The sequence below is a fragment of the Alexandromys fortis genome, unplaced genomic scaffold (assembly GCF_014885135.2).
Source record: "Alexandromys fortis isolate MF-2015 unplaced genomic scaffold, M_Fortis_MF-2015_v1.1 scaffold_154, whole genome shotgun sequence".
NCBI classification, from domain to species: Eukaryota; Metazoa; Chordata; class Mammalia; order Rodentia; family Cricetidae; genus Alexandromys; species Alexandromys fortis.
The window spans coordinates 2,485,386-2,513,333 of NW_026068040.1; the positions used below are offsets into that span (position 1 = coordinate 2,485,386).

The 27,948-nt window shown below is 44.1% G+C and overlaps 2 protein-coding genes across 3 annotated transcripts in view; one reads left to right on the forward strand and one right to left on the reverse strand.

The window, feature by feature from the left end:
• Positions 1-4,024, forward strand: part of Grip1 (glutamate receptor interacting protein 1) — a 632,754-nt gene extending 628,730 nt beyond the window's left edge. For both annotated transcript variants that reach the window (XM_050165496.1, XM_050165498.1), the window contains one exon: positions 3,413-4,024. In XM_050165496.1, the coding sequence (XP_050021453.1) occupies positions 3,413-3,453 (41 nt within the window). In that variant the 3' untranslated portion in view covers positions 3,454-4,024. The remainder of the gene's footprint in view (positions 1-3,412) is intronic.
• Positions 1-27,948, reverse strand: Helb (DNA helicase B). The gene is made up of 13 exons (XM_050165500.1): positions 27,725-27,948; positions 25,596-25,985; positions 24,153-24,322; positions 21,319-22,197; positions 18,908-19,079; positions 17,611-17,752; positions 14,929-15,083; positions 11,527-11,608; positions 10,808-10,867; positions 9,782-10,028; positions 8,946-9,089; positions 6,584-7,081; positions 1-1,435 (listed from the first exon to the last, which is right to left on the reverse strand). The coding sequence occupies exons 1-13, from the start codon at positions 27,900-27,902 to the stop codon at positions 1,265-1,267; spliced, it is 3,288 nt and encodes a 1,095-aa protein (XP_050021457.1). The 5' UTR covers positions 27,903-27,948; the 3' UTR covers positions 1-1,264.

Here is a 27,948-nt window from a genome sequence, read left to right on the forward strand (position 1 = left end):
TAAAGCAAAGAGTGAATTTATTGCTCACAAAGGCATATCTCGGAGACACCGATGACTAGAACCACGGCACAGCAATAAGAGAATGTTACAATCAGAAGAGGGACACAATTGTTATTGTTTGTTTGTTTCCCAGTATATAGACAAGTTAGTTTAAGGCTAGAGCTGCAATTTAGTAGTAAAGTACTTGCTTAAAGCCCAAAATGAAAGGAAAAGAGAGAAAAATGTCCCCGCGCTATACCAGTAATCCAACAGGAAAACAGCCGAGCATGTGAAAATAAAGCGATGTGCACACATTAACTAAATATTCCGTTGCCAGGAGTGTCTGTATGATCTGAGCTCTGGAGAGTGGCAATTTATAACATGATGAGAACTGCAATGAAGCAGCCAGACAAGGTGTGTGTGTAGCCAGTGTGCACCTCTAATGGGGACCTGTCATCCCCGGGCAAAACAAAGTAAAAATAAAAACAAAAACAAGAGACCTCAGGACAGTAAAAAAGTGACTTTCACTAGGCATCCACTACCACTGTAAAACCCTTGTTTGGGGAGACACATTCAAACCACAGCACCACTTGGCAATAAATATTTTTTAAAAACGTGCCGCTTGGCAATAAATATTTTTTAAAAAAAAACAATCTACTTTAAGAGATTATATCCCTAAAATGGGATATAATCAAAACATACTACCAACTAGAAAAGGCAAATCCAAAAAAAAGTCCCAAGGATGCTGAGTCCCAGGAGCAGGGATGGAGCGAGTGATGGCCTTGTATCGACACCTCTGTGGTAAACACGGCACCCCTGGATGTGTGAGTATCAACAGGTACAATTAGCCCACCTTTGCTACTACTTTGGGGTACCGGCAATGATGATCCACAGTGGTCACGCAGCTTATCACAGAACATACGACATCCCTAAAACGGGAGAGTTCTAAACACACAGCATCTTTCTCCATAATCTCCATCCAGTGTTAACTGTTCTCATGAAGACAGAGGAGGAGATCGGCGTGGCTATCAGGTGAATTTAAAATATCTTTTAAATTCAGATTTAAAAATACAAGTAAAAATTTCTTTTGGAGCAAATACCCAAAATACAAATGCCAAAAAATAAAATTCCAGTTACAGCTATCTTGTTATGGCTTGAAACACTGAGGCTAAAATAGCCACTGTGCCTTGAAAGGAAAAATAATTATTCTTTCTGTTTGGAGGTTTTCATTGTGGTGTTGCCTGAACATCACGGTCTTGTGATGTTGCCCAGGCTGGCCCGGAACTCAAGATTGTCCTGTATCAGCTTCCTGACTGCTGGGATTATCGATGTGAGCCACCACATCTGACTCAACCATTTCTTGGTCGTCAATGGGTTTGAAAAGTTGTCTGCGAATTGGGTTATTCAACCTCAAATTCTGAAATACAGAAGACACCTGTGGAGACGGTTTTTCAACCTGTTTGGAAATAAAAATAAAGTTAATTTTATGAAAACACACCTTGCCTACCATAGGCACTCCCATTTCCCCCGACTGCTTCTAAAGAAGAGAGAATGCACTCCTCACAATCGTTGAAAGCTTGAGCTACCTACCAATGCTCTATCTGCTCCTTGGAGGATCACATCTGCTCCTGCCCCCTGTGACATCCCCTGTACCCAGCTAAGGGTCTGACATGGAGAAGGAACTGTGCATTGCCTAAACATAGGCATCTAAGTTCTAAAAGCAAGGGATGGGGCTTACTATCTAATATGGGAGCAAGGCACAGAATTAAAATGAAGGTTCCCTGTGCAAACATTAAGAATCTGAAGATGGAAACGCGTCCCTAGGCACACAGTCCTGATGGCTGCCAGGCTGCACACCCTTCATGTCCCTAGTGATGCCCAAGTAGCATCCACGAGGCCACCATGGTCCTCAGTTTTTACCATCGTAGGAAAAAGGAAAAGAAATACAACACATTTCCACAATGCTATCCCTGTCCATTTGAGTTTGAGCGTGGTTATTCAACCACTTGTGCCAACTTGCCTGAACTTCTGGAACCTGGATTTTGTCATACATTATTCTAGGCATTCTCACAGAGGCATGGCTGAATGAAATATTCAAGTCGGTGAATCTCTGATATGTGGATTACCTCTGCAAGGTGGGTGGACCTCATCCAGTCGCTTGAAAACCATAACAGGAAAAAGACCAAGACCCTTGTTCTTCGAGGAAAGCCTGTGGCTGCCTGCCTTAACACTCAAGCTGCAGCACTGTCTACATGTGGTTCTATAAACTCTCCCTTGCAGGTCTCCGCAATCACTTGAACAGGTTTCTTCCGATGCCGTCTACTGGGTCAGACACTTGGAGATACAGATGGACCATGCAAATGGCTCTGTTTCCTGAAAAACTGACTAATACAGGGGCTGACCTTCCCTCGGCCATTATGATTGTCTTATCTAGCTTGCTTTTTATATTACAATGCGAATTTTACAAAAATATATTTTCTGGAAATAACTGTTTTATCTGATAAATTTGGCAGTGTTGGCTCAGATCAGATATTTGTATCAAAAAGAACAACTGTATTTTTATTTTTCTACTTTTGAAGCAGGCAAGATAACAGGTCAACATTTTCCCTCAGGATTTTTTTTTTTTTTTTTCAAAACCCAACGCTGTTAATATACTAGGAAGCATGGAAGCAAAGAGGGGTCCGGTCATTAGTAGTGCCATGCAGACCATGATGACATTTGGGCCGATGATGAACTATATATAATATAATAGCAGTCCCCTACAGTCAAAATGGAGCTAAAAGTTTCCTGTTGCCTCATGCAGGACTATAACCACGGATGTGTGGAGTCGGCGACATAAACCTGCCGATGTGGAAATGCAGCATGCTATGCTTCCAGCTGATGCTTTTATGGTCAACTTTGACTTTTAACACTGATTTAGAGTTCTCAACTTGTGGGCAGTAACCCCCTTGAGGGTGGATTAACCCTTTCACAGGGTCACGTAAGACCACTGGAAAGTACAGAGATTTCAATTCATAACAGTAGCAAAGTTACAATTAATAAAGTGGCAACAAAAATAATTTCATGGTTGGGGGGGGTCACAACAGCGTTAGGAGGGTGGCGAACCACTGATTTAGAGTGTGATCCACACACACTTTCTTACCCCGGGAAAGAGCATATGAAATAGGTGTCTCCTATTGCACCTACATGGGTGTGAACACACACTGACAGTATTTGCACAACAATGGCTCGGTAGTACAGCCGTATATGTCTTCATGTGTTGAACTTAAAGCTGGTGTGGCTAGTGGGTAAAAAATGTGAATTTGAAGGGAGGACATATGGACAGCCCTTCTCACTTTTTTTCTTTCAAAAATGACAAATTCTTCTAGAGTTGCAGAAAGAAGTGTCTAATTTACCAGTCCTGACGTTCTGAATTCTGTTTCCCCATTTGCAGGGATTCCTGTAGACACCGTATACTTTTGGCAAAGCCTGTGAGAAGGAAGAACATCACCTCCTCCCACGAGAACACTTTGGGCCAATGTCATCGTGCAAGGACGTGAGCCAGCACACAACAGTCCCCAATCACTCTTATGTTCGCAGATCTGCAATACTGGCCTTGGTCAAAGTCAGAGGCTCCAGGAGACTCAGGACTGGGGCTGAACAACACTGCCAATTTCTCTTTGTTCCACCCCCACCCACTGTTGGTGAGAAGAAATATAACTCAAGAAACTTTTTTTGAAGGCTCTTTCTTTTGTCCCTCTACTGGTCTGGTCAGAAGCCTAGCTCTGCAAGCTTACTTGGGGGGTTGGGGGGGATATCACACCAAGATAGAAATGGCGCATCAAAGGTCACCTCTGCACCGGGGTATAGATGAGGCTTAGAGTCACCATGGAAGAAAAAGGACTGTCCCTTTCCCCACAAAACTGTTGCTTATCCTTTTTACTAATTCCGACTACTGATACCTGGAGCCTATGCCCAGGCCAAACACACGCATGCCACTCCTGACCCAATGCCAGCGACACCTGACTCATTTTTAGGACTCAGCTCAGCCCTTAGCATCTCTCCTGCCCTGTGGTAAGTACCTGACAGCTAGACAAATCACTGTGCCCAGGGTTTCTGGATGCCAAGAACTTAGAGCTTTTCCCTGATCACCATCCATTACACCAAGGCCAAGGTCACTCCTTGAATTTCAATTCACAAGCACTTACAATGATCCTAGGAACCTCCACTCATAGGAAGAATGGACAGTCTCTTTAAAAGAGTCCGTCCATCCATCCTGACTGCCCTGGGTCCGCAGTCCGCAGTCCATCCATCTGTCCCGACTGCCCTGGGTCCACAGTCCTGACTGCCCTGGGTCTGCAGTCCATCCATCCGTCCCGACTGCCCTGGGTCTGCAGTCCGTCCATCTGTCCCAACTGCCCTGGGTCTGCAGTCCGTCCATCTGTCCCAACTGCCCTGGGTCTGCAGTTCGTCCATCTGTCCCGACTGCCCTGGGTCTGCAGTCCGTCCATCCGTCCCGACTACCCTGGGTCTGCAGTCCGTCCATCCGTCCCGACTGCCCTGGGTCTGCAGTCTGTCCATCTGTCCCGACTGCCCTGGGTCTGCAGTCCTGACTGCCCTGGGTCTGCAGTCCGTCCATCTGTCCCGCCTGCCCTGGGTCTGCAGTCCTGACTGCCCTGGGTCTGCAGTCCTGACTGCCCTGGGTCTGCAGTCTGTCCATCTGTCCCGACTGCCCTGGGTCTGCAGCACTACCTCTCAACTGCGTACCCTGTTCTCCCAATCATCTGCTATCTCCTCTCAGTTGAACTCTTTGTCAGGCAGACTCTTAGAGAATCTGTTATATGCCCTGTGCCTTCTTCAGCAGGGGACATGAGTGTCACCTGCAGAACCTGGGCAGGTTCATCAGCACTCACTCTGAACTCGGCTTTGCTGACCCCCACCCAACAAATCTGTGGCAAGTTCATAAATCAATCGGTAAGCTTCTCTTGAGTCCATATTTAGAAGTCATTTAAGATCCCTCATTTCTAAGCGGAGCAACTATTACTGCCTGCCGGAGGAGACATGCTATTTCCTCAGGCGAGGTCTTGTGTCTTTTTGAGCTCAGTAAATGGATTTGCGGCCATTTCCCAAACCGTTTCAGCCAGAAAGCAAAGACTTTTGGGAGTATTCCTGTTTGCCTTCTCCCATCCAGTCGGCCAGTTACCAGCTCCAAAATATAAAAGCCAAAAGGAAGAGATAAGAAACAACTTTGATTCCTTTAGTGTGAATTGGTGAACAAAAACAGTAGATTGACTGAAGCCGAGAGGTGACAGCAAGAAATCCCACGGTGCTGGGAGCAAGTCTAGACTTGAGGCACAGTGAGCCTTCACCCCAAGGGACGCAGCTGAGTACCCAAGGGAGTGGAGTGTGGGGGATGTGGTGAGAAGGCAATGGGGGGGCAGACAACCAATCACCTCCAGTGAGGGAAGCACCCACACCTAGGCAGAGCTGGGATGTTTCTCAAAAAGCTACCTCATGGGGTGTCAGTCACACTAGGAGAAAGGGGGTTGAAATGAGAACCGAGAAAAAGGCTTTAGGCTGTATGGTTCCACAACACCTGTTTCTAGAAACAAAGATACAAAGGAAGTGGTTCCTGGACTTTCTTCAGTGAGTGAGTCATAAAGTTACTTTCTAACTTGCCTGCAGCCCACACACATGTGAAAAAGAATCTCTACTTGCTTACCCAGAGTTCCCAGTGCCTACATCATGGCAGCCACGTAAACACCCAGGCAAAAGGGATGACTGAAACTGTGAGAATAGAGTGTGTCCTCAAGGCCTTCAGAGATGGCCCAGCTAAGGGGTGTGTGGGAGGAAAGCAGGGGAAATGGAGTGGAGTAGTGAGGGCACTTCTCACGTCAGCACAGACTAAGGTCACGTGAACAGAGAGAAAGAGACAGTGAACCAGTAGCCACACTCAAACTACGAACGGCCAAGGAAGAGCCAAGAGCAAGACCTAAGGAAAGGCTCCAGAAGTGTGTGAGAAGACTGGAAGCAACCAGTGCAAGAGAGCTGTGGCGACAGCGTGATTGCGGCCTGCAAAGCGAGGGGTAACTGACAAGGAGAACAGGAAGGCAGGTACAGAGAGGGAAGTTTTCTCACAAAATACGACAGTCAGCCATCAATCTATCCATCAGTGGGAGCGCCACGGAGTGGCTGCCTCAGAAAGGGTGAGAAAAGAGCCAGCACCAAGAGGACACAGAAGGGAGACTTTGGAAAAGGTGAGGCACAGCTGCCTCAGGGTTCTGCAGCACAGTGACACCCTAACGGAAGTACACAGTCCTGTCCAGACACAGTGACACCCTAACGGAAGTACACAGTCCTGTCCAGACACAGTGATACCCTAACAGAAGTACACAGTTCTGACCAGACACAGTGACACCCTAACGGAAGTACACAGTCCTGACCAGACACAGTGATACCCTAACGGAAGTGCACAGTCCTGTCCAGACACAGTGACACCCTAACAGAAGCGCACAGTCCTGTCCAGACACAGTGATACCTTAACAGAAATACACAGTCCTGACCAGGCACACTGCAGATGGCAAGACTTAAAGGGAACATAAACATAAAGACACATCGCTCCTACCACACAGAATTTACTGGGGCTTTCCTCATCAAATGGAAAACCATCGCCAGTTCTTTTGGACCCCCTAGGCTGTTCGGACTCCTCATCCGTATCCATGTCATTAAAGGAAGCTGACAGCCATCTTTTATCAAAGGCGAACTTCTCCTTGGCGGCAGATGCTTCACCCCTGGTGTGGTTTGTAGTAGCTCTCTTGTCTGGGGTTCTCCGGAGGGGTGTTGCTGGAGGCTGTGAGCTGGGGGTCCCTCCAACTTCAGGGCTTGAGGGCTGGGATGGGAAATCAGCTGGGGATGCACAGGCGCTAGAGAGCTGCTTCTGCAAGAAGTGCTTCAGACGCGTCTTCCTGGGGAAGCTGCCCTTCCTGATGGCGCTCCTGAGCTCAGACTCTTGAGCGATGACATACACTCTGGAGCGGCCCCTTGTCACCGCTGTGTAGACATGTTGCCAGTGCTGGCGGCCTGCCTTCCCCAGTACATAGGCGACTGTGTTCTCCTCAGACCCCTGAGAGGTAAAAACAGTGGGAAGACTTAGCACAGCAACTCAGTGGGGTGGGCTCAGGGACGAGGCTGGGAAGATGGCTCACGAGTGAAAATGTTTGAATAACCAGACGCCTCACCTAGCTAGCCTGGTGGACACAGCAGGAAAAGCAAGGAAATCCTGTCTCAACAGTGGTGACCAAGGACACAAGACTGCTCTGACCTCCACACATGCACAGCGACACCAGAAAACCTGTGTTCATACACACAAATATGCAGGTGCACACAAACACACATACACAATACTATAGTACTCTCTCGTCCTTCTACCCGGCCAGTGGGTCTACATGCCATCCATTCTTCCTGGAGAATCCATTTTATTCATTATCTCAAAACTCTTGACTGCTAAATACGTTACCAACATTAGGTTCCACAGGGCCACAACTGGCTTCTGGTGACCAAAACAAACTGTAAAGAATACACAGAGTGCTACAATTTCCCTGACCAAAGACTTTGAAATGACTGTACAAACCTATGTATAAATGTGTTAACACAGGGGCCACTCCAGGGTGTATGTCATCACCGAAGAGTCTGAGCTCGGGAGTGACATCAGGAATGTGTTTGCCAATAATGGCAAAGAAAAAAGATATACAAAATAGCCAATAACAGGAGAATATATAAATATGTATAGACACCATGTATGCCCGCATCAAAGGTAAACACACACACACACACACACACACAGATTGGCTAGAGAATGGCTCTCAGTAGAGTGCCAGTCACACAAACATAAGAACCTGGTCCAGATCCCCAGTACCCATGCAGAAAAATAAATTAGTTCACGCCTGTAACCCCAGTACTAGTGAAGCAGAGACAAGAGACTCTGCAGGGCTTGTGGGCTAGCCAATCTGTCCACGTTAGCAAGTTTCAGGTTTAATTAGGGTCTCAATGGACAGGTGAGGAGCTAATGAGACCACCTGACATTAACCTCTGCCCACCACACGCATGTGCTCACACATGCATGAGCGCATCTGACACACACACGAGCACAGGAGACATATATTCACACATACGTATGTGCACACACAAATATAACTATATATTATCTGAATTATTGTCAAGCAAGAACTCTGATTGCCAAACATAAAGACAATGTGAGTATTAACAGACTATAAAGGCTTGGGAGATGGCTCCCAGCTAACGTGCCTTCACACATGTGGAGACTTGAGTTCAGTTTCAAAACGCAGGGTGTGCAGAAGAGAACAAAGCGTGTCGAGCGGTTCCTGTGCAAGAAGGAAGCTCAGCGACCTGTCGTGTACATGTCCTACGTGGGAAAGCAGCTCTCAGAGACCGAAGCAAAACGGCAAAACGGAAACCAGGACAGTGGGGAAAAGTTCAAATTAATAACAGCAAAAAAATGCAAAAGAAAACAAGGCAAGGGGCGTTGAGCTATAGTTAACCCTGACTGTCAGCCTGGGGGGCTTCGTGTTGTGGTGAAGCTATAGTTAACCCTGATGAGACCAAGAGACACAGAGAAGACGCATCTCCAGACATCTATGAGGGAGCTTCTGACTGTGTTCACTGAAGTGGAAAGACCCACTCTAAACACGGCGGAAATCATTCATTGAGCTGGGATCCCAGACAGGATGATAAGGAGACAGGGAGCTGAGCAGCAGTTTCATCTTCTGCTTCCTCACTATGGATGCAACGTCACCAACCACCTCATGCCCCTGCTCTGTCTTCCCCGCCACGAGGGCCCATACCCTTAAACTATAAGCCGCAAGAAACTCCTCCTTCAATGTCTCTCGCCAGGCACTTTGTCACGCTGATGATAAAAACTTACTAACACAAGCAGGTACTCGAGTGGCTGTGTAAGCATCTGCTCTCACCTGGAAAGTGTGGACAGTCCGCGCCCAGGCGTGTCTTATCTGACAGTGTCTCACCAGTTTGTCAAAGTCCACAGTCACTTCCAGACCAGCCTCATTGCTGATGGTCAAAAGTCTTTTTGCTTGGAAAGTTACATCAGTTATATCCTGGGACCAAGACAAAGAAAACTTTGCATATATTCAAGCACGTATGTGATAAAGACAGTCTTAGGGCGCAACACAAATACAAGCATTCTACATCAAATTAAGAATTTCCAGGTACTTGGGGCTGACAGTACTTGTAAGGCTCTGGGTTCGATACCCAGAATGGAGCAACAACCACAGACTTGAAAAGGCTTCAAATCCATCCTTAATTGAATGCCTTCACATTTGAGTATTTCAATGAGCAGAAATAGAAACTTCTGGCCCTTGAAACCTCACACACTCTTTCCCTCCCAGCCCTTTCAGGGTATTTTAAGCATGGGAGAGGGCTACGCAAGAAGCACAGACCATTACTAAAGTTTCTACACTGAAGCTACAACTAGTTAACCTGTGTTAGTCAAACCTTACCACAAAGAAGTTTTCCTTCCATACCTTTCATTTAAAAAAAAGTTAAAGTAATGCTTTCTTTCTAGCTCAACTATTCCCAATGATTCCAATTATTCCATTGCATTCTGATCAAGACATTGCTTAAAAAAAAAAAAAACCCTACAGACCAATATACATCTTGAAGGAGTTTGTATAAAAATTTCTAAGAAACATTGAACAAGAATATCATCTCTGATGTGATTAAATCCCGAATGAAATCGAAGGCTTTAGAAAAAAACTCTAATTGGCAAACATTGTTACCTGAGACTTACCTTCGTGATGAAAAATATTTCCCCATTGCACAGTCGAATGTCATTTTCAAAATCCTGCATGATTTCAAAATCGAAAGGGGGATCACCAGAGGGGGCAGCATCAGAGGAGGCAGCGTCGGAGGGGGCAGCATTGGAACCTTTCCCATTGGCTTTCTGGACCTTGCCAGGGATTAAATCTGCGAGGTATGCATTCCGGGTACAGCAGATTTTGTCATTAACTGCGAAGATGAGCCTTCTCTTGTGGTCTCTGTATTAGGAAGCAATCACACACCATCAAAACCTGGAGACGTCCCTCTTCACCTCACCTAGATACGCACTCCGCCCGGAGCTGAGAAAGTCACATGCACACATCTTTGCATCATTCTCCAAAGCACAAGAGGTCAGTCTGTCCTCGCTGTCACCTGCTTATTTTATGCTCACCCTCTTATCACCTTAAACCCTTTGGCCCACTTAAGCTCTCTCCAGTTAGACACACTGGTGTGGCTGCTCTGGTCCGTCCATTTTCTAAACCGAAAGCCTTATTTTTTTCATGCAAATTACCCTCTCTCTACATTCTGCAAGAGGACTTCCTCATATTTCCATTTTTAATAATTACGACACCACTCTGTGGGAAGAGCAGCAATGGGCCTGTCACTGCAAAAGCACTGGGCTCATTCTTCACGCTGCTCCTCGTCCATCCTTTAGGGTCTTCTGTGCAGCCAGTTTTGCTTACACAAATGGAAAGATAAAATTCCCTGACGAGGGCAGAATTGCTAGGACCATGACTGAACACCAAGCACATTCTGAATCCTCTGTTGGGCCACCCAACAGCTTTTTGTGACAGGGGTTTCTATATTTTACACAACCCCAGTGATGAACATGCGCTGGCAAACACAAGCAATATGAATTCACTTGTTAATGTGTAAGCACGGTTAATGTGTCAGCTACACTCCCGTTCCTCCGGTCACTCAAACAGGGTTCTCCACACACAGCCTGTCGCGCAGGCCCCGGGAAATGACCCCTGGGTGTCAGTCAGAGGGTGCTCACTTGATGAGATGGTCCGTGTAGTGCTTAGCACAACAGTCATTGATGAGGTCACAGTCTTGCCTGGAACACATGAAAACCAGAGTCACTTCAATGACACAGTCACACACTGGCTGATGTCCACCAGCAATTATACCCTGGGCTGCTGTGCTTTAAATTGCTGTTGTTGTGAACCAGGAATGGAGCTGAGGGCTCTGCACCAGCTAGGCAGGCATGCTAGCACACGCCCCTGCTGCTAGAGTATATCCCATAAGATGTTTCCACAACTTTCTCGAGGAAAAAGTATTTTGGTTTTTTTGTTTGTTTCTCTTTTGTTTTATTGAGAGAGAGTTTCTCTGTGTAGTCCTGGCCATCCTGAAAAACTCACTCTGTATATCGGGCTGACCTCGAACTCAGAGATCCGCCTGTCTTAGCCTCCTGAGTGCTGAGATTAAAGGCATGCACCACCATGCCCAGCTGGAAAAAAAAAGTGTTTTATAATTTTTATCTCCACATAAAGTTTTGTTCCACTCACATTTCCTGTGAGAGTATAAATACACTTGATAAAAAACAGCCCTGTTATGAATACCTTCTGACATGGCTAAGGAAAAGATACTTCAGAGTAAAAAGGAGAATTAAAAAATGAAAAATTACAAGTTTCTCCCCCTAAGCATGATGTACATTAAAACATGATGACGTTTAAAAGTTGGATAGAGAATATTACCACAGTATAAAAGCTTTACCTTCTAAATGCAATGAACTGTGATGTTTTTGCATTTTCAAAGTCTTTTCCTTGGAGCAAAGCTTTAATCGCAGAATATAAATCTGGCAAAGAGAAAAAGATCACCAAATTGTAATGCTATTTCTGTGGGAAAATTAGTTAGCACTTCCACACAAAACATCTCACCACATGAAATACAAGGCCACCGTGGGAACATCTACGTCACTGTCGGCATGTGTCCTGGCAGCGGGAAGCCCTGGAGGTACTACTACATGGTAAGTCAATTGGAGTTTGAAATCTATAAGTTAAATAGTACATCATATAAATATTACCATACTCAGTGCTGAGTCTTAGCAGGTGTATGCCAACTTAAAATATTCAGGTATCTCTACATCGGCTCAAAGTGGCCACAAGCCTAACAGGACATTTGCCCCACCTTCCCCTCAACTTCCTCCTTCCTGTCCTGTCCAGCCCTCCCATCATCCAGCCACTAAATCCTTAGCCCCGAGCAGGAAGAGCTCTAGTGGTGTTCATACCCTGCCAGCTGCTATGTGGTGCGGTCACTAACCACACTCATCCGAGAGGGCAAAAATAAGGCTTGGGAAAGTCATTTTCCAAGGGGCAGGTGGCGGGCCATCTCCTTCAGAGGTCAGAGGTTGACTGTGGTGTTCTGCACGTATACTCTTCCACACTGTCCACTGGCAGGCAGCTCTCCTCTCGTCTCTCAGCAATGGTACAAAAAAAGTCACCGTGCCTCACAGGAAAGTAAAACTCAGAGTAGTGGGCGAGGGATATAGTTTGGAGGATTTCTCTAGCAGTTCTAAGGCACTGTGTTCAAGACTTATTACCACATGAACTGGGCATGGTGGCTGACCTACTCCTGATCCCCAACAGAAGAGCAGAGGTTCAAAGATACATATGGATTTGGGGACTGGCCTGGTCTACATGAGACCCTAGTCTATAAAACAACAACTACAAAAAGAAAAACCACACCTGGATCAGAGAGCTGGGCATAGGGCACATTGCCCGTTATGCTAATGCAGGGGGGGAGGCAGGGGGATAGGGAGTTCAAAGCCAGCCTCAGCTATATAGTAAATTCAACAGCAGCCTAGGCTACATGAGACCCTGCCTCAAGAAAAAAAAAAAGGATGGGTAGGGGGACAGGCACACTGCAGGATTTTGTCTCATCTCGTAGCAGATGAGTCATGGAGTACCGTGGTGCTCGGCTCTAGAAAGACAAAGCCAACTGCTCACAGAGACCTTCATTTCTCCAGTGAAGAAACGATACTCTCCAGAAAATAGCTGACCTCACACCACCCCAAGTCATGCCTGGCTTGCTAGAGCAGAAACTTCCAGGTCTCCTAATCTGCACCTCCCTGTCTCACAGATCCGCATACACTGTGCATTTTACTGATTTTTAAAACACGTTTTAGCCTCTCTGAAATCCCGGCCCAGTTATGGATCCCGTCTTGGGTCTCTGCATTTTGTAACAGTGGGTATGATTTACTCAATAACTTATTAATGAGAAAATGCTGTTTGCCTCTCCAAGGAATATTTAACCAATTTTCAGAAAGAAGAAGCTAATTTTCCACCAAAAGTTTTTAATTAAAATGGGCAATCATCTAAGCTCTGCCAGCATTTGGAAATGGACAACTTGTTTTTCTTTTAAGAGAACGGTCTCCTGAGTGGGGCATGACACCATAGGGCTGTAATCCCTGATTAGGAGGGTGAACACAGGAGGCCTGGACTACACAAGACCTGGCTCACTCAAACTAAGGTACATTCTCTTTAAGATACAGAACCAAGGTAAGCTTGAGATATGCTATACAGAGTGCGAAGAGAGCAAGTTAGGAAAAGCCAGCAGCTGCTTTCCTCATTTGTACTAGTACCCATGTTAGCTAAGCTTTTGGAGAAGACACATTCACTATCATATTTAATTAAAACCAGCTCACAAAATACGCATCTTATTATCCAACTTAGATAAAACTAACATGAATGATGGGATTGGTTATGCACACAATGGCGGACAGACTTGGATGTTCTGAAGCTGCGTGTCTACTCAGTTGCCAGGGGAGGTGACTGAGTGTAAAGGGTATGCCTGTGAGAACTGTGCCCGCTACAGTCGGTTCTCAGAAGAATCAATTAAATCATTCCTCATCCAGCCCTGAGGATACGCTAGTCCTAAAGTTTGCTAAATTGGTTTTGAATCTAAATCAAGACCAGAAGAACTTCGCTACTGTTCTGCCTTCATCTCTGTTGCTGTGAGCAACTTAAGGAAAGAAGGAATGAGCCTCACTCACAGGGCATATTCCATCACGGAAGGAATCCAGAGCCAGAAGCCAAACAGGATCTTCAAGCAGACACCATGGAGGATCCTGCTTGCTGCCTCACTTGGCTCTTGCTTAGCTAGATTTCTTATACAGCCCAGGACTACCTACACAGGGATTGTGCTACCCACAGTGGGCTGAGCCCTCCCACATGGATGAGCATCAAGACAAAAACCCCCACAGACACGCCCACGGGCCAACTGATCTGGGCAATTCCTCAGCTGAAATTCCCTTCTCAGAGCTTCTAGGCAGCGTCAAGTTAACAAAATCAACCAAGACAACTATATTCAAATAAAATTATTTGCCATATGCAAGTTAATGATATTTAATAGTATTTATGTAAGTATTCTTAATATGGATGTCCCTGCAGCATCACAGGCACCAAATCTTGATTGTTATTTCACGCATGTTGAAGTGACTTGGGTCATGTGCTTAAGGGAGAAGATGCCACATCCCATGCTCTTTCTCAGCCCTGATAGCTGACATTAAATACCCAAAATTACACATGGTATTTACCTGTTTAATGGTAACCACAGTTTCACAAATATACTCCCAGAAAGTAATAGGAAAATTTCATTAAATAAGACTTAGTTTCTCCTAAAGAGATTTAGATTGCCAAGACTCAGTAAAGAAGACCATCTCCAGCCACTTGACTGACTTGTCAAGTATTTTATGAGAGTCCTTACACAGTGTCGAGAGCTCCCTCCCAAAGGGCCAGAGCAGTGGTCTTCAACCTGTGAGTCACAGCCCCTCTGGGGTTCGTCTGACCCTTTCAAGGCTCACTTAAAACCATCGGAGAACACAGATATGTACACCACAATTCATAGCAGCAGCAAAATTACAGTTACGAAATAGCAGCAAAAATGATTTCCCCACAGCATGAGGAACTGTATCACAGCGATAACTGATCAGAGGGTTAGGGAGGCTGAGACTGCTGCTTTAGAGTCACCTGCTTTCGACAATCCTTAAGCTGCTCTATTTCCAGTGCTCCATCTTTCACTAGCAATACCTACCTTTAGCATTTGATAATACATAACTAGTCATTTAATGACAATATCACAAAAGTAAAATACATGTAAGTCTATATTAACACTTACTAGATCGCTGTTCACCGTTCGATGACTGAGAACTGCCATCCTCTTCAGGAAGTCTGACAAAAATAAATGTCTTATCTTGAATGGAGATGGGTAACGTGGGATTATCAGAGATATTTAGTTCTGCATCAAATTTGGGAAACTGGCGCCTGGAGATTCTTAAATTAAAGATAAATATATATTAAATATGTATCATATAGGTAATATATATACACATACATATATATGTGTATATATATATATACATATATATATATATATAAAAGCATTATCACTTACAAATGTCTTTGTGTATGAAGCAACCAAATGCCCTTACATTAATTCATACCAGTTAGTGGAAGACAGGAAGAGAGCCTGGCAGATGCAGACAGCAGCCAATTTATTTTATAATCTACTACAAATACTGTAAGATTTCAGTACTGTATTTAGCAATCACTTCCCCCACTACAAGCCAACTAAAAGTATCAGAAAAGAAATGATCACACCATGAGCCATGCCCCATGCTGAGAACCAGACCACTAAATAGGATAAAGCAGGTCTTTGCCTCGCGTCCCAGGGGAGAGATATGAGACCGAGTCAAGTTTAGGAAATGCAGTAAAGAAATACAAGATGGAGTCAAGATTCCTCGGTTCCCGAGGCCACATATGCAGAACTCAGGGTCCTGGGATGCAAGTCTGCACGCAGCGGTGCATATCTCTAGGTAAGTCGTCTCGCACTAAACGTAGCCCTTTCATGCTATGCTACATGCCTGTCCTTTGTTTGGTGTTCTGTGGATCATATGTATGCTCCCATTTGCCCAGTTGAGTCAGGCACCCCACTGGTTCTGCCTACTGGTTCTGCCTCTTCATCTTTCTGTCATGTATTTTCCAGCCAATCATAGGACATGGCAAGGTCTGGGTGCCTCACAGTAACAGAGCCTCTGACTGAGTCTAGGAACAGACTTAAAGGAGGTGTGGAGGTGAGAAGCCCTTCTGTGCCACCTCAGCCATGCCCCAGGAAGTGTTGAAACAACCTGGAAGGAGTTGGCTGCTCTTGCTGGCCATGTTTCCAGCAATCAACATGGACTTCCTGCTTGGCTTGTGGCCCAGGACCTGTAACAGATGTCCCCTGGTTGTCATAGAGACCCATAGGTCAGTGATACTGGAGGATGTAATGAAATTAAAAGCAGTGGCACAGCCACGGCTTGAAGAAAAGAACACGGGACGGGTTGCTAAGAAGAACATACAAGTCCAGAGAAAGGCAAATTCTAACTGATTAGTTTCCTGAACATTTGACAGACTTTAAAAGGATTTAACAAGACTGAGGTAGCCTTTGGGTAAGCAAAAAAAAAAAAAAAAAAAAGCTATAGAAAAAGAATACTAAATATCCAATTATTCTTAGTGTTTTGACAGAAGCCTGCAATAACTACCCTATCCCTACCAATTCCTACTGTTCCCATCATTCTACTCAGGTGGACAGGGGCACACGAAAGAATGTTTTGATATGTTCAAGGTCCTGGTGACATACAACCAAGCAAATGTACACATAGCAAAAACAGAATTTATAAAACAGTAAAAAGTTAAAGACAAAATTTGACCCAGTGAACAAAACCATCTCGTAGTATTCCATGGTCCCATTACCCCTAGAGATTTTAACGTCTTCTTAAAAGTCACAGAACAGTAATAATCCTGATTCTCTACCATACTGAATATGGAGAAAGCAAACACCCGAGCCCTGAGAGGAACCTGAAAAGCATCTATAGAAACACTGGGGAAGAGAATGACCTTCCACTGAGGGGTACATGCCTTGCGGGCCTCCACGGCTCATCTCAGAGTTAAAACCTACATTTGCTTTTTCTGCTTTGGGCTTTTTCTCCCACAGAAATTACTTTTCCAATTCTCCTTTGAATTTAAGACTCATTTCCAAGTCTTTGTTGCCTTGGGCATAGGTCCAGTTTCTAGGCTTAACACAACTTTAATTCCCATACAGCCGTCCCTTTGTATTGCCTTTCAGAATCTTCTGATGACAAGTGGATGCCAAGCCCATATATAAAATGGCATGGTGGGGGCTGGAGGGACAGCAGAGTGGTTAAGAGCACTGACTGCTCTTCCAGACGGCCTGGGTTCAATTCCCAGCACCCACATGGCAGCTAACAACTACCTGTAAATCCAAGATCTGACACCCTCACACATAGAGACATACATGCAGGCAAAACACCAATGTACATAAAATAAAACTAAATAAATTACTGAAGGAAAAATGGCATGGTAGTCTCATATAATGTACATACTACCGGTTTATTTTAGATCATCTCTAGATGATTTATGATACCTAAGGCCATGTAAATGATCACGACAGGGAGACCACACAGTGAAGAATGTACAGACATGGTCAATGCACGTGCAATTTTTTCAAATATTTTAATCTCTGTTGAGTTGCACACATAGATTATAGAACCCATAGATACAAAGAACCAGACATATATACTTCTAAAGTCAAGAAATATATCCACTCCTAAATGTTAACCATAGTTTATGCTGGGCCAGTAATGAAAGACACTGACTTTGGTTTTCTAACAGAACAGGTTTACTAAAAGGGCACGATAAAGCATTGTCCTAAATCATTCTGATTCAAGGGCTTTAAACAAACAAACACTTTATTGCTAATACAGCAGAGACAAAATTCCGGAACTTCATTAGCTCATACCTGGTGGCATTGTCCACAATCAGCTGGGACTCTGTCCTGTGGTTTGTCTTTAACTCAATGGCACACCCTCTTGACCTAAGAGTCTCAAAAACATCCTGCAGCATGTTGCCAGGCTCGATGCTGGGTAACTGTCTAATGTCACCTACAGAGAGGAAGGGGCATGAAGATGATCAGATTTAACCAGGATTCTACAATGTGGAGATTATTTTTATCCTACCAATGGAGAGTATGATTATAGACTTCTTGTGATGTAAAAAAAAGTCTCTGAAGTCGTTATCTAAAATTATTTAAGAATATTAAATATCCTGAGAGGATTAGGAGAAAGAATGGAGGATTGATTGATAAAAATGCAATATACAAAATTAAAAGTAAGTTCTCAATACAAATATTTCATTCAAATACAACTGAGTTGTATACGACATAAAATTCTGTGTGAATATACAATAAGGTGACAAATTTTTAACCAATCTTCTTTCTAACTGTGACCCAGGAAAACCACTAAGAAAATATACATTAGAATATGTTTAAAAATCCGACCCCAGACATCCTGTAGGTGCTTACTGATTCAGTCTGGCTCATCGTGACACAGAACCTGGGGAAGCCATGGCTCACTGCATAAGACAAGCCTACTAAACAGAAAATGCATAAGCCGAATTGATGTGAAAATAGACAAACCCTAGCCGCCAAATGACAGTGCTTTAGACTACTCAAGATCAGAGTGTGATACAAAAAGGCAAACTCTAGAGAAAAGAAAAAATAGACTGATAACTGGGAGAATGCTAAAGATTTAACAGAATCTTATCAAACATCCCCAAATACCGAAAATAAATAGTATTTCTATACAAACTCATTACAATTAAGCCAGAGAATCGACTGATCACTAAACCTCTACAGAATCTAACTAAATCTCATCCGATTAGGAGGCTAGCAAGCCTAATTTGAATTATTAGCTTAGAAACATAAAATTACTGAAAAGTGGTCTATAACTCAGACTTTTTATTATTTCCAAATGATCTATATCCTGATTTAGTCTGACTCTGACATTTTTACTATTTTAACAGCAATTACTCAAGCAATGAGCATAACTTATTGCAGCTGTACTCACTCGTCCTAGCTGGCTGGGGCACTGGGCAGAAGACCTGCCCAGGCTGGGAAGGACAGCAGGCAGCCTTACCCACCCACAGCTGTGGAATGGGCTGTGAAAAACACTTGCCACCACCAACAGGCTGAAGCCTGGAATGGCATCCACAACACAGTACACTCTGAATGTGGAGACTCTCGCGGTGTTTTAACTTACCAAGGATTATCAGTTTAGAAAGTTTGGCGTGCTCACACAATAACTTCAAAACTGATTTGAAGATTCCGACAGACACCAAACTTCCTTCGTCCACAACCAGAACGCGAACTGTAGAGAATTTCCATGGCTTGTCCGCCTTAAGTTTCTTCCAATAATAGAAGCTATAATTGACCTGTAAGTAAGGTATACATATAAAAAAAATCAGGTAAGAAATTAGCAAGCATGTGGTTTCAAAAACAAAGCTTCTGTGACAGACAGGTGAGGGGGATAAAACATAAGGAGAAGGCAAATGGGCAGAACATACCATATAAAGAGATGAATGAACAAAAAGGGGAATTAAAAAAAAATAAAACTGTAAAAGGCTCAAACCTTTTTTTTTTTAAACAAAAAAATAGTTTCCCAGTGAGCCTTGGGTTTAACTTAATAAATAAGTTTCAATAACAATTTCTCTTGCAAAAAAAAAAGAAACAAACAAAAGACAACATTAGAAAAAAAACACTTCTCCCATTGTTTTACATGGAGAAATTTCTCTATTTATTTTCACTTTCTAAAATATCCCAATCCTTTTTCTTCTTACTAAGTCCCTTTCAAGTATTCCAAACTTCTGACCACCACACTGGAAAAGCACAGTAAAAGCACCAACAAGAACAATTCAGCTAACAGTATTTATCATATGATTATTTTTAAAATGTAAATGATTTAATAAGATAATGGAAAATACCTGTTAAAGCTCAAACTCCCTGTCCTTAGGTTTATTCCAATCATTCTACAATACATAGATTACATCCCAATCAATAAGTCACGCCAAACCCCCTACACACTATGGGCACCCTCCCCAGTGCCTCCGGAGAGCTTTGCCCTAAACAAAACACCCTTCTCACCTGAGCCTCCAAAGCGCTTTAGAGTTCTTCATAACACACATAACATGACAGTTAGGAACTCTGCCCTTCAACATTTTACACTCTCACCACGTAAAGTACTCATTCTTGCAACCATACGAAATCATTTCAAATCTCTGGAAGGTGACTATCGGCCAGCCGGAAGAGATAAAGAAGTGTAGTGGAGAAGAGGGTGCTCAACTCCATGGAACTCTCTTTCTATAAGAAGGGACTTTTCCTTCCATCTCCAGCACTCCAGGAAGCAGGGACATGCGCGTAACCAGGCCTCATGAGAAATGCAGGCGCGGGGAGTTAAACTACATCACTAGGTATACACTATGATTCCACTGGCATTTGTTCATGACAAGGATTTCCCAATGACGGACGCAGTCTCCCGTTTTTCCTTCAGAGCTTCTGTCCATTCTCACTGCAAACTGGGAAGTTTACAGTCAGGCCACCCTGGGTGGGCCTGCTCTAAACGGTCAGCTACTCTACAATAAGGACCTAGGAGACATTTAACAGAAACAGTCAACCCTATTAGCCATGGGAGAATCGTTCTGAGGCGAGTATCGAACCCTGTGGATGAATAACGGGGGACTTCGAAAGATGGTCTGATGACAGAAATGGCCATCAAGTGACAATCGGGCAGGTAGCCTATTCAGCATGGATACCTTGCAGGAAGGTGACCGTCTCCAGCAGGACTGGCTGAAATAAAGTCAGATGGCATGCCGTCGTTCACAATAGTGTGCGGTTTAACTTGACAACCTTATGTCTATCTAGGTGGTAAGAGAGAGGGCAGACAGCCAGAAAAAGAGCCTGAAACCACCAAGCACCTCCTTCTCAATAGAATTTCACCCTGATCATGGCTGAGCTGATCCAAACGAAGTCACGGAGAGGAGTGTGTCGGCAACAGTCACAGAAGGGCCGAGTCCGTTCACGTCCAGGAAGCAGCAGCTTGAGACACAGCTTAGAGGAAATATAGCGAAGGAGAAACTGGCCTGGCTGGACGTACCCAACATGGCCTTTAAATATCTGAGGCATGTGATCACCAAACAGGAGCTGGGGGAGGCTCAGGGGACAGCAGGGAAGAGGTTGGCTATAGCCCAGCTGAAATCAGTGATGTAAACCTCAGCTTTGGGACCTTGAGGACAGTCCAAGCAGAGGACTTAGCTAAGTCTAAAGGACCCAGGCAGCAAAGGCAAGGCTCCTGGGGCCTGATATGGTAGAAGGAAAGGATGCGAGAGGGTGGATGAGGCAGGGGGATACTGTACTAACAAATAAAATGTAAAAACCCCCGTGGGAGAGGGGCTTACAAACTCTTGAGTCTGGGAATGGGAGTCAGTAGTAAAGAGCTTGCCTGGCTGGTACAAGACCTTGAATTTCATCTCCAGCACAAGTTACAGCAGTATGTTATAACACGGTGGAAGGAAAGAGAAAAAAAAAAAACCTTACAAGATGATTACATCTGAATAAGAAGCAAAGACGCTTTCAGGGAAACGTTTTATCTACACACAAAGACGTCAAAGGTTTTACCTGACACAGCGTGTAAGCCGGAAGATCAGTTCTCTGCCTCAGTAAACCAGCCGCTTTCCCAGTAGGCGCCGTGAGCAAAACTTCTACAGCCTTGTCTTCCGCTGCTGGACTCTGCTTAGGAAAGGCAAGCCATTCCTCTGAGGCATCCCTGTCGTCCTCAAAATCTTTGCAAGCTTGCCACACTTCTCTCTCTTCCAACTGCTCCACGTGCTTGAAAAGATGGCTAACAATGGTGGTCTTCCCGCAGCCGCCCTTCCCGCTGAGGACGGTCACAGCGTTGGCACAAATCATTTCCAGGGCGGCCACCTGATCTTGATCCAGTGGCACATCGTTTATTTCTGCGTTCATTTCAGGTCCACCATCATTCCTAACACAGTCACCACTGTCCTGCGGGGCTGAAAGATTCTCCCTCTGCTCTAACCCCGCCTCTTCCGGTTCACCTTCTTCCAAGGCCTCCACGCTTTCTGAATCTTTGGCCTTGCCATTGCAAATTGATGCCAGGACGTGCTTCACGTCCACTTGTAAACGCCACGGGGGTCTGTTCATCAGCTCACAGATGGAGAAGGCAATGCCTTGCTCGGCCTGGTACAGTTCGGAAAGAAAGACACAGTCTTTCTCATAGGTCACCACGTCGAGGTTCTTCATGAACTCCAGAGAATCGCATGCTTCCTGGAAAGGCATGTAGTCTGACACAGCCAAAGTCAAGTCTTTTACTTCAACACACGTGTGCCCGTCCTCTCTACATACCTGCTTCAGCTTAGAATATATGACCAATGCATTCTTGTGCAGCGCAGTCATGAGCTGCAGCAGAGAGGGACACTGACTGAACGCGGTCCAGCTGGCCTCGCAGCTCAGGAGCTTCATCTCCCGGTAGGTTACCTTTAGGGAAACAGCTCACGATGCCTCATACAAGGTATACATGGCAATAGCTATAATAACTACAGCTGAAACTGTGTTGGCTTAAGCCTTTTCAAGCTCTAGAAATAAGTATTTCCACAAAGTTTGGAGAAAAGGTTACATACATACTTTGGTGTCTTTTTAACTTTCAGTTAAGCAGTTATATAATTTTCAAATCACCATTTTCAATGTCAAGCAATGCTACACACACATATACACACACAGGAATCCCCTGATTTATTCTTTCCCAAGTCTCCTATAGACAACATCACTAACACTTTCTTCTTCCAGAACTGACTTCCACGTTGTACGTATCATTGACCTTTTTCCTTGACTTTTAAAAAACCCTTTAAGAAGCTGGGCGGTGGTGGCACTCACCTTTAATCCCAGCACTAGGGAGGCAAAGGCAGGTGGATCTCTGTGAGTCTGAGGCCAGCCTGGTCTACAAGAGCTAGTTCCAGGACAGGCTCCAAAGCTACAAAGAAACCCTATCTCAAAAAAAAAAAAAAACACAAAAAAATTAAATTTCTACAATGGAAAGGCTTTATAAGAGCTTGTGCCATCACCTTGATACAGGCTTCTTATCTATGAAAAAAGTTGTAGCACATATCTAGTTAATCAGTCCAATTAAGTCAGTGTTTATCATGTAATATGTAAGTATGTATGATTTCCAGGGGAGAGGCTTTCTGTATTGACAGCACTTTTGTAGAGGCCTCTGCACATATCGGGACATGAACAGTTGCCTCATTTTCTTGGCTTGCTCCGTTTTTCATGTGTCTACCAATAATTCTTGTCTGCCAGTAATTCTTCCCAAATACTGCAAAAGGGGCACTTCACCATGGGATCTCCCAGCTCCGCCCTTCTGAGGCCTCCATTCCTAGCATTCCTTCACAAGGCAAACACTGCCCCACTATCCCAGAAAGTGACACAGCTAGAGATGGTGCCTTCCAAATAATGCCTTAACATTAATAAGACTCTCAGAATGGACCTGCAGCTCCTAAGATTGGTGTCCTTCGAGGAAGGAAAGACTAGCACACTGGAGTAAGTAAGTTATGCTTAAATTCCCCAGATAGGACTCTTCCCACCAAAAAGAGACTGGATACACTTAAGACTTCTAGATACTAACATGAAAAGGAGGAGAGACCTGAGCCCCGATGAATGATGATGGATCATGGGTAATTCCTGCCTTACCTTCCTCTGCTGCCGCTAAGTCTAAGGGCTTTCTGGAGAAGGCCATCAAAGAACAGCTCTACTTTCATGCTGGCTTGGGAGGCAGTGATCTCTTAATTCTCCTACTGGAGATAGTTAAACTTATTCAGCTGTGTTTTCATTTGGAAAACCGTGTCATAGCTACCAAGATTTAAGAATCACATTTAATTCTAACACCATCCAGGCCTACAAGTGCCATTTTCAACTCTTCTTCTCTAACAATAAGAATAAATATGGACTTGCTAAGGGTGTTATTGGGCTAATTAACAAGCAGATAACAGTGGGATATGCTCTGGGGACATATAAGTCTTCAGTAGTCACACTGGGAAATGGGAGATTGAACTGCAGAGCAAAGGGACTCAATAAAGCCCAAAGGACATTTGTCTTCAATGGGACTGACACAAATGACAACTGAGTGACAGAAAAGTACGTTATATCATATCACATTGCATGATTAAATCAATAGTGATGATCTGAATGCCATACATTTCGCTATGTTGGCTTCTGTTTATTAATCAATTGACTTCATTATTTATTAACTTCACAGTTGTGCCAGAATTATAGAACTAAGACATTTATTAGACATGAGTAGACTTATGACACCCAAGGAGAAAAACCCAACACTAAATCCACATATATTCTCAGCAGAAAGAAATTTAAACACGGCCACAGTGGAAGAACTCTACCTTACACAAGATTACCAAATGCTGAACAAATGTCTTACTTACTCTACGGAACCCAAGCTTCCATGGCTCAGTACCCAAGATGTCGTCAATCTTGTGTAACACTTCTGCAGAACTTGAGCTGATAAGCTTTTTGAAGTGTCGAGGAAAAAGCGTTGGAAGGAACTCCATGACTTTTGGGAACTGCAAAGCTGTCATTACACTTATAAACGGGACTGCAGAAGATCAAGAAAGAACAAGGCAAAACATAGCAGTGAGACCAGAAAGACAAACCGGGAGAGTTTTCTCTTACCACAACCAGCTGAAGACACCTAAATCAGAAAGACTACTAAATTTAGCTGAATCACTAAGAAGGTTAATAGAACTCTTCCTACCACACAACTTTCTGTTCTTTATTATATACTTAATGCTTCTTAGTCTTTTGTTTGCAATATAATCATTTTTAAAATCCTCTGATGCATCCTATTAGGGTAAAATTAAAAGTAAGCACAAAAATAAACCATTTCTTCATTAACCTTTACTGCTACTTTCCCAATTGTAACCAGGGTTCTTCTGTCCTCCGAGCCATTTTGGTGTGATGCAAAATTCATCTGCTTTCACCAAGAAAGGAAAAGCCTTCTGTCTACGGATGTCCAGAGAAAATCACGGTGTAAAGCTACTTTAAGACATTTAGAATTGAAATATTTTTAAAACAGATTATTCCAAAGCTTTCCTTTCTCTTTAGTCTTCTTAGAAAGAGTAACAGCTGAGTTTTATCTTATTGACTCAGTACTCTCCATAAACTCAAAAGTCAAGAAACAGAAGCACAATCTCAAGGTGGGATCTCCAGAAACCTGTAGACCACCGAATAGAATCCTGGCAGTCCACCAAATGTAATGTAATGTCTTCATCAAACTGACTTCAAAGAGGACACAGGCATGGCCAAACTTTAGACACTGCAACACACTGTCACCTAAGAAGTTCACAACTGGAAACCAATACTGAGTTACAGATATAAACAAATAAACTTCAGAAAAGTCACTAAGTCACCATGGGCCACGTTCACAGCCTCCCTGCCCACATACAGCCTGCAGGCTGGAGGCAGACTTTCGGAATTTTGTATCTGAAATGCTTGGGAGAAATATTTGGAGATTTTTTTTCCATAATCTAGAATATTTACCTATATGAAAGCTTGGGGATGGTATCCAAGCCTAAATATATAACCCACTTATTTTTCATATGCATCTTAAACACATAGGCTAGAAGTAACGCTGTAAAAATACATTAATAATGTTGTGGATGATCAGAGTTCATGTATACGGATGAGAAACGCCACCCATTGTATCATGCCCATGCGCAGAAAGCTTTGATTATAAAGCATTTCATATTAGGGAGATTTTCTGATCCAAGAGCCTCAGTTTGTGCCATGCAGGATACGTCAGGAACCAGCCGCTACAGCAGTCAGTCAATGTCTGGAAGGCAAAATTCACTAATAAAAGTCATACTTACATGACTTCTCCACAGGCAATCGCATCGCATCCTGCTCGTTCTGTGTAGATTGTTTCTTGTTTTTCTGCCCAGTTTGTCTGTCGAAATTTCTTAATGTTTCCCGCAGATTTTCAAAGTTTAGATTTTTAAAGCTTGACACTTTCTCTACCCATTTTATAAAATCATCTCTGCGTTCATAGTCACAGTCTTTAAGAAAAAGCGAACAGATGTGTTTTTGTTCTGGAGGCGACATATCAGACTGCAGATAGTAGGACGGAAACCCTTGAGCTTGGTAGATCTTGGATCGCGGAGGTTTTACGACCCGAACCTTCACTCGCCACCATGAACCTGTGAGTGGGAAGCGTCCGGACACGGTACATTTCTCTCCAGTATTTTCATCAGGAATAGAAACTAGAGGAAGGGAGAAGATAACACGAAATTGGCAATGGTTCCCCCAATATTTTCCTCTCTCTAATCTCCTCACACATCCACACAGGCAGCACCCTACACAGACATCTTCCCGCTGCCTCCAACACTTCATTCTAGCGGTCTGTTTCTCTGACTCCCTGTCTACAACAGGACACGGCTCCAACTATGCATTCTGGAAGCAAGCGCAGGACAAGCCATAAATTTGTTCTTCTAAATCCCGTCTACCTACCATCACCACCTCAGCCGCTACCAGCCTTTATGTGGGTCTCTAAGAACTGGCCATGGCACCTCCCTCTGAGGAGTGGCTCAGATCCCTCAGCTGTGCTTGCCTCTCCTGGGCAGTCCCTACCTTCACTAGAGAGCTCAGTTCAGCTCACTTCTTTAGCAAACCTGCTCTGAAGCCCAAGCCTATCACTTCTCCAAGTGCTGTCTGGTATTCTCTACGTACTAAGTGTGGGTACTTCTGTGATTAGAGAATGCTGCCTCATTCACGAGTGGTGTTTCCACTGAGACAGCATCGTCATCATATAGTGTGCGTATGTATATGTGTGTATGAATGTATGTGTGTGAATGAATGCGTGCATATGAATGTGGGTGAGTGTGTGAATGTGTGTGCATGTGTTTATGTGTGTATATATGGGTACATATGTATGCATATATATGTGTGTATAAATATATGGACATGTGTGTCTGTATGTATATTGTGTATTATGTGTAAATGTGTATATATACATGTGTGCATGTATGTGTATGAGTGTTTATGTGTGTATGTGAATGTATGTATGTGTGTATGTATGCATGTATATGTGCATTGTGTTGTATGTATATGTGTATTTGTAAATGTATATGTATGAGTGTATGTATATATATGAATGTATATGTATGTGTATGTGTGAATGTGTGGATATGTGTGTATGTATGTGGTGTGTGTATTGTGTATATGTATGTGTAAATGTATGTACAGATATGTGTGTGTACATGTGCTGGAAAGTGTATGTATATAAATGTAAGTGTATGTTTGTGTGTGTCTGTGTGTTTGTGTGCATGCACAGCTGTGAGTTTTCTCAGTTACTAAAGAACAGCTCCGTCTTTGGGTCAAGCAGACCAGTATAATAATTAAAAGATTCTGAGTCGGGTGGTGGTAGCTCCCACCTTTAATCCCAGCACTTGGGAGACAGAGGCAGGTGAATTTCAGTGAGTTCGAGGCCAGCATGTTCTACAGAGTGAGTTCTGGGACAAGCAGGGTTGTTACACAGAGAAACCAAGTCTCGAAAAACAAAACAAAACAAAACAAAACAAAAAAGTCAGGTAGTGGTGGCACACGCCTTTAATCCCAGCCCTGAGGACAGAAGTAGGCGGGTCTCTGTGAGCTCAAGGCCAGCCGAGTTCGGAGTTCCAGGACAGGCTCCAAAGCTACAGATAAACCCTGTCTCGGAAAAATAAAAATTCTGTTTCTGGGTGGAGATACGGGCACCATCTATTTCCTCGACTGTAGAACTACCTCCAACAACTGTTAACATTAAGTGATAGCATATACGTAAAAGGCAAGCTTAACATAGTATGTGCTCCGAGTCACTGCCATTATCACTGTTACTACTTCATGTTAAGTACGGCGAAGCAGCCGTGCCACAGGTCTACCTGACAACCGCGATTGGCGCCGGGCAGGGAGCAGTGAAAAACGAAAGAACCCTGTAAACCCGGCCCAGCTGGCGGTCGCTCACCGCGGAGACGCCCAGGGAGGCTGCCCGCCTTGATGCCGCCACTGCAGAGCTCCTCGGCGTCCACAAACTCCGAATCCTGATCCTCCTCATCCTCCTGCGCACAGTCCTCCTCTTCCTCGTCTTTACTGGGGTTCAGGGGGCCCTGCAATTCGCGCAGGAGAAGACACGGCCCAGCCATGCTCTTTTAAGCAAACTCAGCCCAAAACAATTCCAGAAATCCCCGC